The 15,941-nt window shown below is 46.8% G+C and overlaps 1 protein-coding gene and 1 long non-coding RNA gene across 3 annotated transcripts in view; both read right to left on the bottom strand.

Annotated features, from left to right (window-relative positions):
• Nucleotides 1-1,006: 1,006 nt before the first annotated feature.
• LOC118979163 (uncharacterized) lies at nt 1,007-7,258 on the bottom strand. 2 transcript variants are annotated; one of them, XR_005064851.1, is made up of 3 exons: nt 5,995-7,258; nt 4,502-4,580; nt 1,007-1,736 (listed from the first exon to the last, which is right to left on the bottom strand). It is a non-coding gene; the product is annotated as an uncharacterized LOC118979163 (long non-coding RNA). The 2 variants fall into 2 exon arrangements; XR_005064852.1 differs by lacking the exons at nt 4,502-4,580; nt 5,995-7,258 and adding an exon at nt 4,074-4,485.
• Nucleotides 7,259-8,347: 1,089 nt separating this feature from the next.
• TSEN15 (tRNA splicing endonuclease subunit 15) overlaps nt 8,348-15,941 on the bottom strand; it is a 44,187-nt gene continuing 36,593 nt past the window's right edge. The window contains exon 4 of the mRNA XM_037035079.1: nt 8,348-8,507. Coding sequence (XP_036890974.1) covers nt 8,432-8,507 — 76 coding nt within the window. The 3' untranslated portion in view covers nt 8,348-8,431. The remainder of the gene's footprint in view (nt 8,508-15,941) is intronic.

Below are 15,941 nucleotides of genomic sequence, written 5' to 3'. Positions count from 1 at the left end.
AGTGATCCCTCATCCTGGTCACAGGCGCCACCCGAATGCCGCACAGAGCGGGATCCGGCCACCTTGGCAGCTAGGAGGGCTGACAGGAGTAACAACGCATGACTTACTGCGCGCGTGTTCCCTGCCAGCGTCAGCGTGTAGTGCTTTTCAGCATTTATTCTTTAAAATAACCCGGAAGGGAAATCCTATTGCTTCCCTTGTTTTACAGGTGAGAACAGTCTCAGAGGCCAGTGACGGTCTAGTTTCACACCACCAGGAACCTAGATTTTGAACTCCAGTCTTTCTGATGCCAGAACCACTTCTTACCCACTTTACTTCACCCTACCTGGTTCTCCCGTAGCCCCTGGAGTGAGGATTATCATAGTTTTGTGGCTGTAAATGCTGGTGTGGGGAAATAAAGGAACATACTTGGGACCACCCAATTAGTAAGTGACAAAGCAGGGGTCTTCGATCTAATATTCTCCTACTTGGTCCTCCACTGTTGGCATCTCATGTAATTGGGGGACATTCCGAATTGCTTGTAAGCTAGAAGAAAACTTCTAGAAGTTTCCGGATAACTTAGCATCAGAAGGTGATCCTCTCAAGATGGTAAAGTCCAGTGGGAATGGAGAGGTTGGAAATCCAAGAAAGAAGGAAGCAGAAGTCCACCGAGGGGCGACCAAGGTGGTGAGCAGAGGGGCCGGTGAGCCTTGTGGAGGCCCCAGGGCAGGGTTCCTCTGAATTGGAGGGAAGGAGCCAGGACCAAAAGCATGCAGTTCTCGCCTTCTGGTGATGATTAGCAGTTATAAGCAGGTTTTCCAAGTGGCAGGGCAATGGTTTTAGCATTCTGCAAAGCTACATCAGCAGTCATGTGATCATGTGAGCCTCATACTATTGGGGCGGGGGCTGCTAACATGATGGGATTTGAGCAGTGGCCAAAGACCATCACCCCACAAATATCTCTAAAAGCCTTTTTATAATGGCTTACAATGGCGGTACAATAAAGCGAACAGACAATGCAAGGTTCTGAGACAACAGATGAGTTTATCAGCCGTCTCTTTCGTCACATACAGTTTCTGAACTTCAATTTGACTGCTTCTACGAACATTTTCCAAATACCCTCATGGCACCAAGGCCACTGACCTCAGCACAGCCCATGACATTTCCTTCGGTTGAGAATCTGGAAAAGGGACTGGAATATTCTGGGGCTGGGCCTACAGTGAGAACTACCCACAGTCCTCCAGGTGCCAGGAACAGAGAACTGCCTCCCTAACAAAGTAAGTCTGCAAGAAGAACTAGGGTCATTTTTCTTCTCTTTCTGTACTTTCTTTCCTTCACCCCATCAATGAACCAGGAAGCCCCAGTGTCTTCTGGCCTCTTCTGCCCCACAGAGTCCTGCCTATTGCTACTGACCACACGGCACACCGTCCCGGGTCAGCAGGTCTCAGATATGCACGCACCAGGCCAGACCAGGGCTTTGAGGAGACCACAGCTGTCTTCCGGAAGATGCAACAGATGTTCTGGGGCGAGCAGCTCAGAGTGTACCAGGCAAGGGTCAGTATTCCCAAAGCTCAGCTTGCTCTGTCGGGCTGATCTGGGACAAGCTCGTGGGGGAGTTGGTTCTTCCTGGTGCCTGTTTGTGGATACTCATCTCCCCAGTTTATCCTTCAAGCAATGCCTTGCAGGAGAGGAGCAGTATCCCCCACACAGCTTCAGGAACCCTGGGGCTTTGCACAAATGTGTACGAAATGTGGAGACTGCAGCCAAGGGAAGCCAGTGGGAAGGAAGAGTGCAGTGGGAGAGGCTGGAAGGTACTGGGCCATTAATTACAGCTCAGTGGGGATGGGGAAGGAAATGGTAAGTCAGGACGAGCTCCAGAGTGAAAGCAAACAGGAAGGTAGAATGAGAAAGTCCCTAGAGGAAATGACTCAGTGGTTTGGAAGGAGAGGGCTCCCGCAGGGCCCCCTCCTTGGGGCGGGGGCTGGGGGGGTGCAGCCAGCCTGAAGCCGCCCACTGGGGAGGGGCAGGCTGTCTCTTTGGTGCCAAAAGGGAGCACCCAGCCTCATCCGCCCACGTTTCCCTGGGCCCAGATTTGGGGAGGGGGTCCTCAGGGCAGGAACTGCTCCCAGATTGACTCTCAGTATGGGGGGGGGGGGCGGTGCTGAGACCATGTGCTCCAGAAACTGCTTGGTGAGGGGGCTGGAATATTTGGGGCTGTGCCTGCAATGAGGGTTGTGCTGTGGTTCTTCCAGTGGCTGGAACAGAGAACGTTCTCCCCCCAAACAAACGCTGATGAAAGAACTAAGGCTCAGGGATTTCCACGACCCTGTTACATCAGAGAGGGTGTGCACCCCAGAGAGGGGATGGATGTTCGGATTCAAGCACCAGAGCATAGCATCTGACCAAAAGACAAAAATCTGGTCTCTGAATTTGTGTACAACGAATGCCTTAAAATGGTACAAAATGAAATCATACTTAGTCATAAACGTAACAAAATGAATTTATGAAACATCAGAGTGCGGCATGAAATTGGAAGGGCCCTGGAAAATCTGACACAAATGAACACTGTGTTTTGAGCTGAAGCGTATCTGAGAAGAGCCGAGGAACAAAACTCTTTACAAATCATGAATTTATTAGCATCTTCATGAATCAGCCGTTGGGGGAACAAGGGGACAACACGTTCCCTCTGTGGGGTTAGGGTGGGGGTGGGGAGAAGCTGAAGTCCCTAAAGCAGCCCGAGTGAAAAGGACTTGGACGCTGGGACTAGGGGTCTACAATCAAGCCCTCGCCTTCAAGTCCTGGCTGAGTCGGCGGAACGTGGATCCCCTGGTCTGCACAGTGAGGACAGAACTGAGCATGCCCAGTGGGGGGGGGGGGTGGAGTTCCAACCCATGCCCATTGGACACCTACTTCAGTATCCGGCATGCCCTCACCCACCCCAACCCCCCTCTCAGGGATGTCTGGAAAGATTCCCACCTTTGGAAAGAGGCTCCGTCATTTATAAAAATCTTGCAATTTAGCAAGCGCTTGGGAACACCTTCAGAGGCGCGGTGAGGCCTGTCCCTTCTCCCTCAGGCAACTGGGCGAAGAGAGAGCACCGGGCATGCCAGGCTGCTGGGTGCTCAGTGTCTGCCACAAACCAGCCATGGGTTGGCCCTTTCAATGGTTGGAAAAGGGCCCTGATGGGGAGCTGGAAACAGTCTGGGAGGAAAGACAGTTTCCCGTGCAATGAGGGGCAAGGGCCTGGCTGCTTTGGAAGAGCAAGGACCGTGAGAGGGGAAAAGTAAACACGAATGAAGGTGGAGAGCCCCGTGTGTTTTGTCCGCCCCCGAGGACCTGCCCTGCGGGAAAGAAGGTGGGAGCTCCCACGGTGCTGCAGACGATCCCCAGCAACTCCCAGCCTGAGCTGACCCACAAGCCACTCCTTCGGCAACTTACCAGGGCATTTTAAAGCCACTCCCCAAGGCCCTCCTGCAAGGGGCCGGGGAAAATGTGTCATCCCCAACCAAGCCCAGCTTTCCCAGCTGTCACTTCTTCATACTCTGGCTTTTTCTAAAAAGGTCTCTGTCTTTTGAATTTCGTCATTTTCACCATTTGCTTCAATGACTCTGAACCTGGCACGCAGCTCCGTGGCTTTGCTGCTCTCTGAATCACTGGCTTTGCCCTGCCTCCGGCAGCAGGGCGTGGAGTCCGGCATCAGGAGGAGGCTGCCAAAGCGCCCTGTCCCCTTACCAGGGCGGGCTAGTGGTGGGCATTGCCAGGGACACACTCCCTTCCCCAGGGTCTCTTTTCTCATTCTAAATGAGCTGTGAAAATAGTTCTCAGCCCAGATCATGACCACCTCACGGTCATTTCAGATTAATACATATGTGGGCACCTACTATGTGTCGGCACGAAGGGGATTCCTAGGTGTCCCAGGGCCTGCACTGTCTATAGCAGAGCGATGCACACTGTTGATACCACTCTCCTTGGGGAGTACCTCTGCGTTCTCTCCTCCCGAATCTCGGCTGGCCTGCAACTCAGATGGGACTACACTGTGACACTCTGTGACTTCTAAGACTAGGTCATACAAGGTGATAGAGCGTTTATCTTACCTCATTCCGTTGGGTCTGTCCCTCTGGGAACATAGCCCCCGTTACGTGGGGACACCCAGGCCATGCAGAGAGGCCGTGTGTGGCTGTCCTGACACACCCCTGAGCTGAGGTCCCAGCTGGGAGCCAGGCCCAACTCCCAGACGTGGAGGGATGACTTCGAGATGACTCCAGCCCCAGCTGTCATCTGAATGCAATTAAAGGAGAGACCCGGGTGAGAACTGCCACGCCAGTCCACCCACCATGTCCATGGGAGATAACAATACAAATAATTGCTCTTGTTTTAAGCCACTGGGTTTAAGGAGAGCTTGTTCTAGAGATGAACCGGATGGGATATGGCATTGCTCCCAGCTATGATTTCCAGTCTCTGTGCCGCTCACACCCCTCCACCGCCCTCCGCTTCCTGAGGACTCGTCCCCCCTCCCCCTTACCAAAGTCTAGCAAGCTCGCAGCCTTCTCTTCCAGCCTTCAACCTAGAGTGAAGTGACAAAAATTGCCCTTCCTTGGGACCTGTGTGTAGAAAAAAGAGTACATACGTATTTCAAGATTTTCCTATTACCCCAATTTAGAATTTGTCCAAGATTCGGCCACACTTGAGATCTGTGACTCAAGAGAGGCTGGTTAATCTTCCCTCGTGGGCTGTGGAGAATTCCACGGATAGCATCTCCCTCCTCGAAGACGCCCTGAATGGACGGAGACTCCCCAAAGGAAAGAGATTAAGGGTTGCCGTGGGTGTGAGAAGACCTGTAGAAGTAACTCCTAGAAGTGGAACTTTGAGGTCAAAAGGCTTGTGAGTTATCATTTTCAGACTGCAAATTGTAATAATTTTTACTTCCACCAGCAGCCTATCAGAGGGCTTGTCTTCCTATAGTTTTGTAAATGGGAATGGGCTTTTAAACTTTGCTGGTTTTATAGATGAGAAAATAAGATAAAATTTGGACCTCACTGTGAAAAAAAATTAATGACTCGCCCCAGACAGCTGGATGAGTGAGCTTCCTTCCATCGTCAGCCTTCTCAGCCCCGTCCCCAGGCCTGTTCCTGGGGGCAATTCCTTTCCAACAGCCCTGGCCATCTGGAAAGCCAGGCTCTGNAAGTGGAACTTTGAGGTCAAAAGGCTTGTGAGTTATCATTTTCAGACTGCAAATTGTAATAATTTTTACTTCCACCAGCAGCCTATCAGAGGGCTTGTCTTCCTATAGTTTTGTAAATGGGAATGGGCTTTTAAACTTTGCTGGTTTTATAGATGAGAAGATAAGATAAAATTTGGACCTCACTGTGAAAAAAAATTAATGACTCGCCCCAGACAGCTGGATGAGTGAGCTTCCTTCCATCGTCAGCCTTCCCAGCCCCGTCCCCAGGCCTGTTCCTGGGGGCAATTCCTTTCCAACAGCCCTGGCCATCTGGAAAGCCAGGCTCTGTACGTCTCTGGTCAAACTTCCCTCCGCTGCTGAGACAACCTCCCATAAGGCTGCTCAAATGCTCCGCCAAACAGTTCTTACTCAAGGGTGAAGGGCCAGCCCAGGAAGGCCGCTACCCCAGTGGGCTGTGTGGTTGGGCCCACTTTGGGAGGGCCAGCATAGTTGTAGGAGGCCCAGTCTTTTCTGGACATGGAGCAAGAAGGATCACAGGGGGCTGGTGGAGGCTGGAGTCAGATGGGGCAGCTGTGAACCGGGCAAGGCGTCATGTTGCCTCTGAAGTGCTGTGTAAGAGAGCCTTAAACCTTTTATATTCCTCCCCCATTTCCCTCCTCCAGAACCTCCTCTGTAGCTGCCACCCCTGCACTATTTTTGAGCCACTAAGCATGTGGGTCTCTGGGACCAACACCCTGGGAAAACCCTGCCTCTTCCTTCTCCACCACCTCATTTGAAGCTTGGCTGAAGGGCCACCTCTCCGCTTAACAATAAAACCCAGAAAACCCACTTACTGCCCTTGGTTTCCCACAAACCAGTGGTGGAGCAGTTGCATTTGCACAAAACGGCACGTACGAAAATAGGCAGTTTGAAATATTCCTGGCAGATGGTGCTAAATATAGCCTCCGTGACAGATCGGCCCCATCGGGAGCGTTAAGAGCGTGCTGGAGCCAAGAAGCTTCTCTGTGCTGGAAGACTGTGGCAACTGTGCCAGGATCTCACCACGCTGGAGAGCTGCTGAGATTTAGGGAAGGGAAGTACCTCGGAGAGTGAACATCAGGGTAAGAGGCTCCCAAATTCCACAAGTGCTAGAAAGAAAAAAAAGCAGTGCAGACGTGAGGTGCTGATGAACTGGAGTTCATTCATCGGCCCCTTGGAGGGGTCGGCTACTCTCTGAAGTGCCGTCTTCCATGAGCAAAAGTCGGCTGGACAGAAGGAGAGGCAGTACGTACAATGGTTAGGGCAGAGAGCCCTGGTTTTGCCCTATGAACTTGGTCAGGTGACTTCACCTCTTGGTGCATCAGTTTTTTCACCTGCAGAATGGGATGATGGTAACGCCTGTCTCCTGGGAAGATGCCATAATGTATGTAAAAGCCGTGCCCGTGCCTGGGACAGAAGTACTGTGCCTTGGGTGGCAACTAGTTTATTCAATGGACTAGGGAGGAGGGAGAGCTATCTAACACGACCGAAGGGTTTTAAAGCTTGGGGGAACATTTTGGATGAAAATGAAGCCAGTATTAAAAATAAAGTCAGGTCGCAAACTCTTAAACTGTTTCTATACCCATAGAATTGTGTGTGGAATGGGCAATACCATTAAGAGCTACGCAGTGAGGGGATCACGCAGTGCATGGGATGTGGAATGTGAGTAGGAGGCTGGCTTCCGTGGGAGGGAGGGGACATGTTGGAGAGGCTCTGTCATCTTCAAAGGGAAGGAAAACCTCTTTCTTCCTAACTGCTAAGGATTCGGACTTTGAACACCGTGAAATTTGCTATCTGACTTTTATACAGTAAAGCGTGTTAAAAAGCAGGATTGTCTCTTAACTATGCATGACAGCACCTGCCAATCCACGCCCGGTGCAGTGAGGGGTCTGGAAGGTGGTCCCGTGTCCTGGTTCCGTGTCTGCTGCAGGCTGCGGTCTGCTGTGGCTGTGCCTCCGGCTTCCTTCTATCCGGTTTTGTTCTCTCTGAATTTTGGAGTCAGCAGTCCTGAAGATGTTACGCCCCGGGTGTGGCGAGGACCAGGTCACACACATGTCCCTACAATAAAAGCGGAGCCGATTCATCCCTTGCCGCCTAAGTTTCCGTGCAAATGGCCTGGTGAGTGAGTGCCTCCTTTTAAGAAGAAAGCGCCAATTATTCTTTGAAAGGAAGCTTGTTTTCTTCCAGTCAAAATTCATAGTTCATACTTTGCATCATTGCTGGGGTTTTAATAGAGACTGCTATGAATTCTCCTCCAATGCTGTTTGAACTCCTTGTGTCAAGGGGGTGCAAAAGAGTCTCACAGACAAAGGAGGGGATCAGGAAAGGACACTTTCATTGCTGCGACGACCAGACTTGTACTGACCAGCAGCAGGGCTCCCCAGGGTTTATAAGAGCAGGAATCACCAAACGCTTTTCTCATTCCCGCTAGGGCAAGTCATACACATGGAAGTGATGATTTTTGTATGTTGACGGCATTCTCTTACTTTTAGGATCATTTATAAGGATCATTTATTAAAATCATTTATCATTTATAAAAATTCCTGCACTACTAATGAAAGTAAAGCATCTTGCCGGGGCTTTAAAGCCCTAACAAAAATTCCATTAGGGTTAAAAATTGCAATAATATTGTTGAGTGTGCCGTCTAGTGTGATAGTAGGATGTGACTATAATGAAATTTAATGTACGTTCTACCCTGAGCATATGTCTGCCCAACACATCTTACCATCTATTACATGGAAGCTGTTCAGTAAGTGTTTGTATATAGCCCAGTAGTTCTAAAACTTCGTTGTAAATCAAAGTCGAACACAACTTATTGAACGTATTCCCGGGAACTACCCTGGGCCTACTGAACATGAGGGCTGGGACTGGCTCACGTGCATTTTTAACAAGTTTTCCAGGTTGTTTCGACGCACATCACAGCTTGAGAACCATGTCTGATGCGTCTTAGCACTTCCGGTATCTGGCATACGGCGCGCACTTAGCATACAGGGGTGGGAAAAAGAATACAAACAACTGTAAACCTACTTTTGCCTGCTCTGTCCATTGGATGGTTGAATGAACGACTGCACTAACTACCATACGTACGCTTACAAATAAATCTATTATTGAGTCTAAAGCAATAAAGTAAAAATGCACTGGGGTTTTACTGCCACAAACATTAAACACAAAAATACATCATTTTATTCCCAGGAAAGCCATAACAACAACCTAACTCGTTTGAAGAATGCGGGTTGTCACGTTTCACTGATATCAAATATTCAAATTACTACTGGGATGCCGAAAGTCATGGGTGGATCCCAGGGACATCAGGAAAAGGTGTGTTACACTTAGAGGAAAACACAAGAATCGGAGTAAAATAATTTTCATAGACACACAGCATCTTAACACAAAAACCTCCATCTGTCCAGTGTTCTGGGTGCCTCTGGCTGAGAACTATTGATCTAGTCTCAAGCACAACTTCAGGACCATGCACTTAATGAAAATGTATGATTAAATGACAGGGACTTTACTGGGAGTCACACTCCCCCAGAGCGGGGTATTCGGTGAGAACTGCAAGTTTTCAGAAAGTTGACATGTACCTTCCTGGATAGCACCTCCCCGCAGTTTTCTTGCTACCTCTGCACGCTCCTGCCCCTTCTCTGCTTCTTCAGGCTTGTTATTCTCTCCTCAGCTGCTACAAGTTAAATCCCTCAAAGTTTTGACCTAGGCACTCTCCTCTTCTTAGTCTCCAGGGCACACGATCTGTCCCTAAAGCTCTGATGATCACAAATTTATTTATACACCAGCCCAGACCTCTCCTCTGAGCTCCAGGGGGTTAGCCACACCCGATAAGAACAGTTCATAAAACTTCGGCCTAACTTCATTGAGTAAAAGAAAGCTATCAGTCAATGTTTTATTTTTAACCGATTAAGCATATAGACGATGAAGTTATCTAGCGTGCCAGATACTTGTAGCATATCTCGACACCATGTGCCAAGCACTCAGTAAATATTACACGCTGTGTTTTTCTCTGACGTTGTTGTATAACAGAGCCCTCCAGAGAAGGATAAGCATAAAATTGCAAAGCTACAGCTAATGTCAACCATGCTAAGCTGAAAGGATGTTTGGCTGGGATCCTGAGCATCCCATCTGGGCCTAGCCACCCATGGCTACCTCTCTCAGGTTCAGGAGGGGAAAGTGTCCAAGCAGGGGAAACTGCTCTGTTTATCTCTCTGAAGTGTTAGCCACCCCCCTCGCCCTCTCTACTTGGGAATTAACCCCAGTGACCTGCACAGAGCCACAGGGATTTCTTTGCCTGAAGGAGGCAGCCAAATAGCCTGGATCAATATGAAGCCCAGTGGCCTAGCTCCTCAAGACCTGCATCCAGTCCTGGTCCCCAGGTATCTACCACTTTGATGACAAGAAAACGCAAGAGAGATAAACCCAATGGAAAAACATGAAGGGAAAGGTAGAACTTCTATCTTTGGCCAGAAGCCTAGTTACCTCTTAGAGCCCCCACCCTTCACCTTGACTCTGTCTGAGCATTCCACCAGTATGGACCCACTTGTCCTCCATATAGTGGGAATGAGGGGTTTTGCCCTTACCTAGGAGAACAGGGGGTGCCATTTGTTTGGTGATGGATCTGTTCATCCAACAAATATTTGCGAGTGACCAACACGTGCCAGGCATTGTTACGCTGCAGGGATGGAGCAGCGGTGAAAAATGGCAAGAAACCCTGGCATCATGGAACCCATACAGTCTAGTGTATAAGTACAATATGTACTGGCTCACATAAGATAAGTTCTATGGAGAATAATAAAGCAAGGAAGGGGCACAGGGAATGCAAAACTCTTTCAATACCCTGAGCAAGAAATGACAGTGCTCAGAAATGACAGTTGGAGATTTTAACGCTCCAGCCTCAGTAACTGATAGGACATCCAGACAGCAAGCATATAGAAGCTTAAAGAACACGTGATCTCACTGATGATAATAATACATTCCCAATGACAGAATAGACATTTTCTTCAAATACACATGAAACACTCCCCAGAATAGACCATATGTTAGGTCATAAAACAAGTTTCAATAAATGTAAGAGGTTTAAAATCATGCAAAGTATGTTCTCTAACTGCAAGTCAGTCAGATTAGAAATCAACAACAGAAGGAAATTTTGGGAATTACCAAATACTTGGAAACTTAAAGAACAGCAACACTTCTAAATAACTCATCAGTCAAATGAAAACACCAGAAGGAAGATTTTAAAATATTTCGAGGTGAGCAAAAATAAAAATTTAACATCTCCAAATTTATCAGATGCAGCTAAAGCAGTGATTAAAGGGAAATATATAGCCATAATGCCTACATTAGAAAAGAAGAAAGATCTCAGATCTCAGTAACTTAAATATCCACCATAATAAACTAGAAATAGAAGAGCTAACTAAATCCAAATGAAGCAAAAGGAAGAAAATAATGAACATTCAAGTAGAATGCAACAAAATAGAAAACAATAGAGAAAATCAATGAAATCAAAGTCAATTCCTTGAAAAGATCAGAAAAATTGATCAACGCTCAGTAAGACTGACCAACAAATTAAAAAAGATAACACAAGTTAAGAGAATCAGAAAAAAAGAGAAGAACCCTTACTATCCTTACAAAAATTAAAAGTGTACAAGTGAATATCATTAACTACTTTGTATCAAATCAATTTATGTAAAAGGGACAAATGTCTAGAAAAACACAAATTACTTAAACTGACTTAAGAAGTATCAAATATCTGAATATACCCATAATAAGTACAGAACATTTTTAATTAGTAATTAAAAATCTCCCCCAAAATATAAAGTCACACCCAAGTGGATTTACTGGTGACTTCTATAGAATGTGTTAAAAATAATTCTAATTCTTTACAAAGGCCAAGAACAAAGGATAAGGAAACACTGTCAAACACATTCCATGAGTCCAGTACTAATTACCCTGATACAAAAGTCAAAGGCCACTTAAAAAAAGAAAACCACAGAGCAACATCCCTCATGAAAATTGATGCAAAACTCCTTCAAATTTTAACAAACTGATCCAGCAACATATAAAAAGAATTATATGCCATCACCAAATGGAATTTTTAGCATTTAGAAATTAATTACTGCAATACAGTGTATTAACAGCATAAAGGACAAAACCTACGTGATCACCTCAGTAGACAGAGAAAAAGAATTTCACAAAATTCAGTAATTATTCATGATAAAAAATAGCAACAAACTAGTAATACAAGTAAACTTCTTTAACCTGGTGAAGATAATCTACAAACAAAATGCAGCTAACTTCATGTGTAAGGATTGAAGCTTGGAAATAAGGCAAGGATAACCATGCTTACTTCCTCTATTCTACATTGTACTAAACTTCCAGTCCGTTTAATAAGTCAAGTGAAAAAATAAAGGCATCCCGTATCCCATCCAACTGGAAGAAATAAGATCGTGTTTACTCATAGACAACATGGTTTTGTATGTAGAAAATCCTAAGAAATCTGCACGTGAAAAGATCTATTAGAACTAATAAACAAATTTAGCAAGATCACAGGATACTGGATCAATACCGGACACTGTTCCATAGACCAGCTGAAGTTGATAGCGATCAAATCAAGACAGCGATCAAATTGAGCCAATAATTGAGAACAGCCAAAGTAATACTATGCAGGAGACAGCCAACATACTCAAAATATCCCAATTACTAAAGTTATTGGTGAAAATAAAAACTGTCTTTTTTTTTACAGAAAAAAAAAAGACTTTTTTGGCCAACCCAATGTTTATGGTTCAAGACAGGGCAGTCATTCCAGATGGCTATGATTGTGTTGGATGCTGTCATTCTTTTTATTTGACAAGCTAAAGTTAATGAGGTCAGTGCCCCTGATTTAATGGTCAGGTATTGCACGTTTTAAAAGGTCTTGCGGCACATTGGTCGAAAATGGCTGCACCAGGGAGATGCGATTTAAAACCGAAATGAAGTGCTGTTCCATTGAATGGCTGTGATCGCAGGCAGACAGTAGCGAGAGTTGGGATGGATGCGGAAACGTGAAAATTCTCCTACCTGTGGGAGTGGAAAGTCGTAGAGCCCCTTGGAAAACAGTTCGATGGCTTCCTCTGAAGCGAAACATGTTTACAACCCAGCCATTCCACATCTAGTTACTGATGTAAGAGAGACACAAACACTGGTCACGGGAAGACTTACACATTAAGGTTTACAGCAGAACTATTCATAATAGCCCAAGCTGGAAACAATCCAGACATCCGCTAACTATTGAGAGGGTAACCAAATGTGGTTTGTCCGGGAAATGGACTACTATTCAGCGATAAAAAGGAGCAAGCTACCAATACATGCTACAACACAGACAACCCTCCAAAATAAGATGCCACATGAAAGAAGCCACACACAGAACCCTACTTACTGTGTGATTCCATTTCTATGAAATGTCTGGGAAAGGCAAATCTATAGATATAGAAAAAAGGGCAGTTGAAAGCGGGAGCAGAATCAATGGCAAAGAGGCACACAAAATGTTTTACGGCAATGAAGATGCTCTAAAAGTGGATCGTGATAATGGTGACACGTTTCTAGACATCTACTAGAAATCGTTGGATTCTACAGTTACAACAGGTGGCTTTTACAGTATGGAAATTATACCTCACTAAAGCTATGGGGGGAAAAGAAGGTGTTGGAAGCTGAGACCTTGGAGTTGCAGCCGGAAGATGATGAAAACCAGCACCAACAGATGGTGGAAGACCTTGTGCTCACGGGCAGGTAGAATGGGGAGATCATCTACAAATGTGGGAACTGGCTTAAGCAATTCCAGGGAAGCCCTACAACCTGCCGCCTGCACTGGCCTGACAGCTCTCTACAAGAGCCCCACTTGAACCCACGGCCTGCTGGGAGACCACCCGCAGCCTGCTGGGAGACCACCCGCAGCGTCAAGCTCTGTGTCTCCCCCATCGACTCCCACTCAGTGTAAAAAATCTCTGGAGACTTCTTTCCCACTAATTTTTTTTATTTATTTAACTTTTGTTCAAGTACAGTTTTCTTTCTTGTATTCCCAGCCCTGCACCCCCCAGTGCTCCCCACCCCCTCCCATCTCCGCCCCCCGTCTTAGTTATTGTCCATGTGTCCTTCATACTTATTCATGTGAGTCCATCCCCTTTTACTCTGTGCTTCCCTCCCCTCTCCCCTCTGGACCCTGTCAGCACGTTCTGTATTTCAGTGTCTTTGGTTACATTTTGCCCGCTTGTTTGTTTTGTTGTTTACATTCCTGTTAAAGGTGATATCATATGGTATTTGTCTTTCACTGCCTGGCTTATTTCGCTCAGCATAATGCTTTCCAGCTCCATCCATGATGTTGCAAAGGGTAGGAGCTCTTTCCCACTAATTTTTTTAAAAAAACACAAGAAAAAGGAAAACAGGACAATCGTTATGTACAGCCCCTACATTTCTGTCCCATCAGCAACACGTAGCTTTTTCTCTTTTCTTTTATTGCACACGCCCCCTCCCCTATCCTCCACCCACACGTTCATTTCTCTTGCTTGCCTTTTTCTACTTGGTTTCCAGTCCTAAGTGTCAGAGCTGGTACTGGAGAGTCTGTATTCCATTCATTAGTGTCATTGCAGAAGCCACTGTGTCTTCCTGAGCTCATTCATCACCCCCCTCCCTCCTCTCCTGACATCATTTTAAATATGCAAGGTCTCATCCCCAGCTTCAGGGTCCCAGCTGCAGTCAGAGCTAGCCTGGCCCGCAACAGAAAATAAAGGAAAGATTGCAGGAATACGATGGTGAGACATAGTCTGCCTTGGAATCATTCATTTATTATTTCATGTATGCAAACAACTTTTACTAAGTAATGTGTGAAGGTCACTGTGCAGATACACCAAGGAATGCTAAGATATAATACAGTTTTTAGCTTCAAATACTTTGTTTTACTGTGTATAATGCATACAAAAATGTGGGTGTGAATTATACCCAGGATTATTATACCCATTATTATACCCATGTATAATGCACATCCTTACTTTTCCTTCAAAAATTGGGGCAAAGAAGTGTGCATTATACATGTCAAACTGTGTAATTTACCATCAAGGAGTGAAAAGGAGAGAGCTATAAAAAAGCAGGCAGGAGATGATAAGCCCCTGAGTGAGTGGCGTTTTCACAAAAGCACCAGACCACCAGGGCTTTAGTCAGAGGAGGTCTCAGGGGGGCGGTGGCTGGATGGTGGCATCTGAGCTGGGTCTTGGAGGATGAGCAAGGCTTTGAAAAAAAACAGAGAAAAGGAGGCAGGGGAGAAGGAATCCTGGGAGGAGGGAGCAGTATGCACAAGACTATGGAAACAGAGCTTAAATTATGCTTGAGAACGATACAGGTAATTCGTAGGTCAGGACCTGCAAAATGCAGGATCCTACAAAATGCAGGATACCCCAGTGCCTCGGCCACAGATCTAATGAAGGTCAGCCTGCACTGGAAATGCCTCACTGTCAAGGAACCTAACACCAATCACAGTCCTCCAACTGCAGCTTAGGGAGTTCACCTTAGAAAACGGGACCTGCCAGCCTCATCGGGGAGTGGCTGGCCTCCCAGCCAGTGCTGCTCCGCCTCTGTGGGCCTCTTCCAAGGCTCCGTAAAATGCGCTCTTGCTCATAATCCCTTAAAAAGTGGGCTCACTGCACACAAATCACTGTACACTCCCAAACCACAGACTGTTTTCCCTTGAAGAAAGGACACCAAATTTTTGTCATTTGACAAGGACATCTCCAAGAGCTGGGCTCCTTCATTAGAAGCTCCCAGATGACCATGGGAACTCACTCCCATCCAGGCAGGGCAAATAAAGCGTGAATAGGAGACGGCGACCATTGGCGGCCATTTGCATGCAGAGAAGTGACCCATAAGGGGACCGTAACTCAAGAAATAACTCATGGGAAAACAAAACCATTCCCAGAAACACTGTTTTTAAGTAAAAACAACTATAAAGAACTAAAAACCACATCCTGATGGAATTCTACACAACTACTAAAAATAATAAGTTATGCAGCACAAACAATGCTTATATACAGCAGCATAAAGTGGAAAGCCACGGCTAACAACATCAACATTAATTTATACATCTGTATCGAACTGTTGGACACTGCTGTGAAAAGCCCCACAAACCAGGAGATCGGAGCCTTTATGAATTTGCCCCTTCCCAACGGACCCAGACCACGCACCCACATTACTACGGCTCTCTGGCCAATCCATTCAGCCTCACCACTTCTATTTATACTGCCTCACTGGCTTCACACCCCACAGCTCTCTCCGAACAGACTCTCACTCTGCTTGCCTGAGTCTGGCAACCCCATCCCTCCCCCTTCTCGTGCTCCAGCCAGATGGGCCTCTGGAGTCCTTAAATCTGCCACGTGCTCCCCTACCTGAGGCCTTCCCCTATGCACTTCCTGCTGCCTGGCAGGCCCTTGTCCCAAGTCAATGAACTCAATGAGGTCTCCTACCGAAAGCCCCCCGCCGTATACATGCGCACGTTCTCCTTCGTAGCACCTAGCATCACCCTGGTGGGCCGCTGTTCTGAGGGATGACGCGAGGTGATGGCCTGCAGTCTGGGAGGAAGGTCCCGGCCATGGCCAGGTGGGGTTGGAGCAGGGAGGCAGTGGACAGTGAGCCCTAGACGTGGCTCTTGGGTGGCTCTTTGACAGTGACCCGCAATGGTTAAGGGCTTCGTTGTCAGCATTACTCTGGCGACCATGCCAGACTCACTGCAGACTGT

This window comes from Sturnira hondurensis, unplaced genomic scaffold (genome assembly GCF_014824575.4).
Source record: "Sturnira hondurensis isolate 20B ecotype Veracruz unplaced genomic scaffold, ASM1482457v3 Scaffold0022215, whole genome shotgun sequence".
NCBI lineage: Eukaryota > Metazoa > Chordata > Mammalia > Chiroptera > Phyllostomidae > Sturnira > Sturnira hondurensis.
The sequence above is the reverse complement of the archived record's forward strand: the minus strand, read 5'-3'. Positions and strand labels throughout refer to the sequence as shown.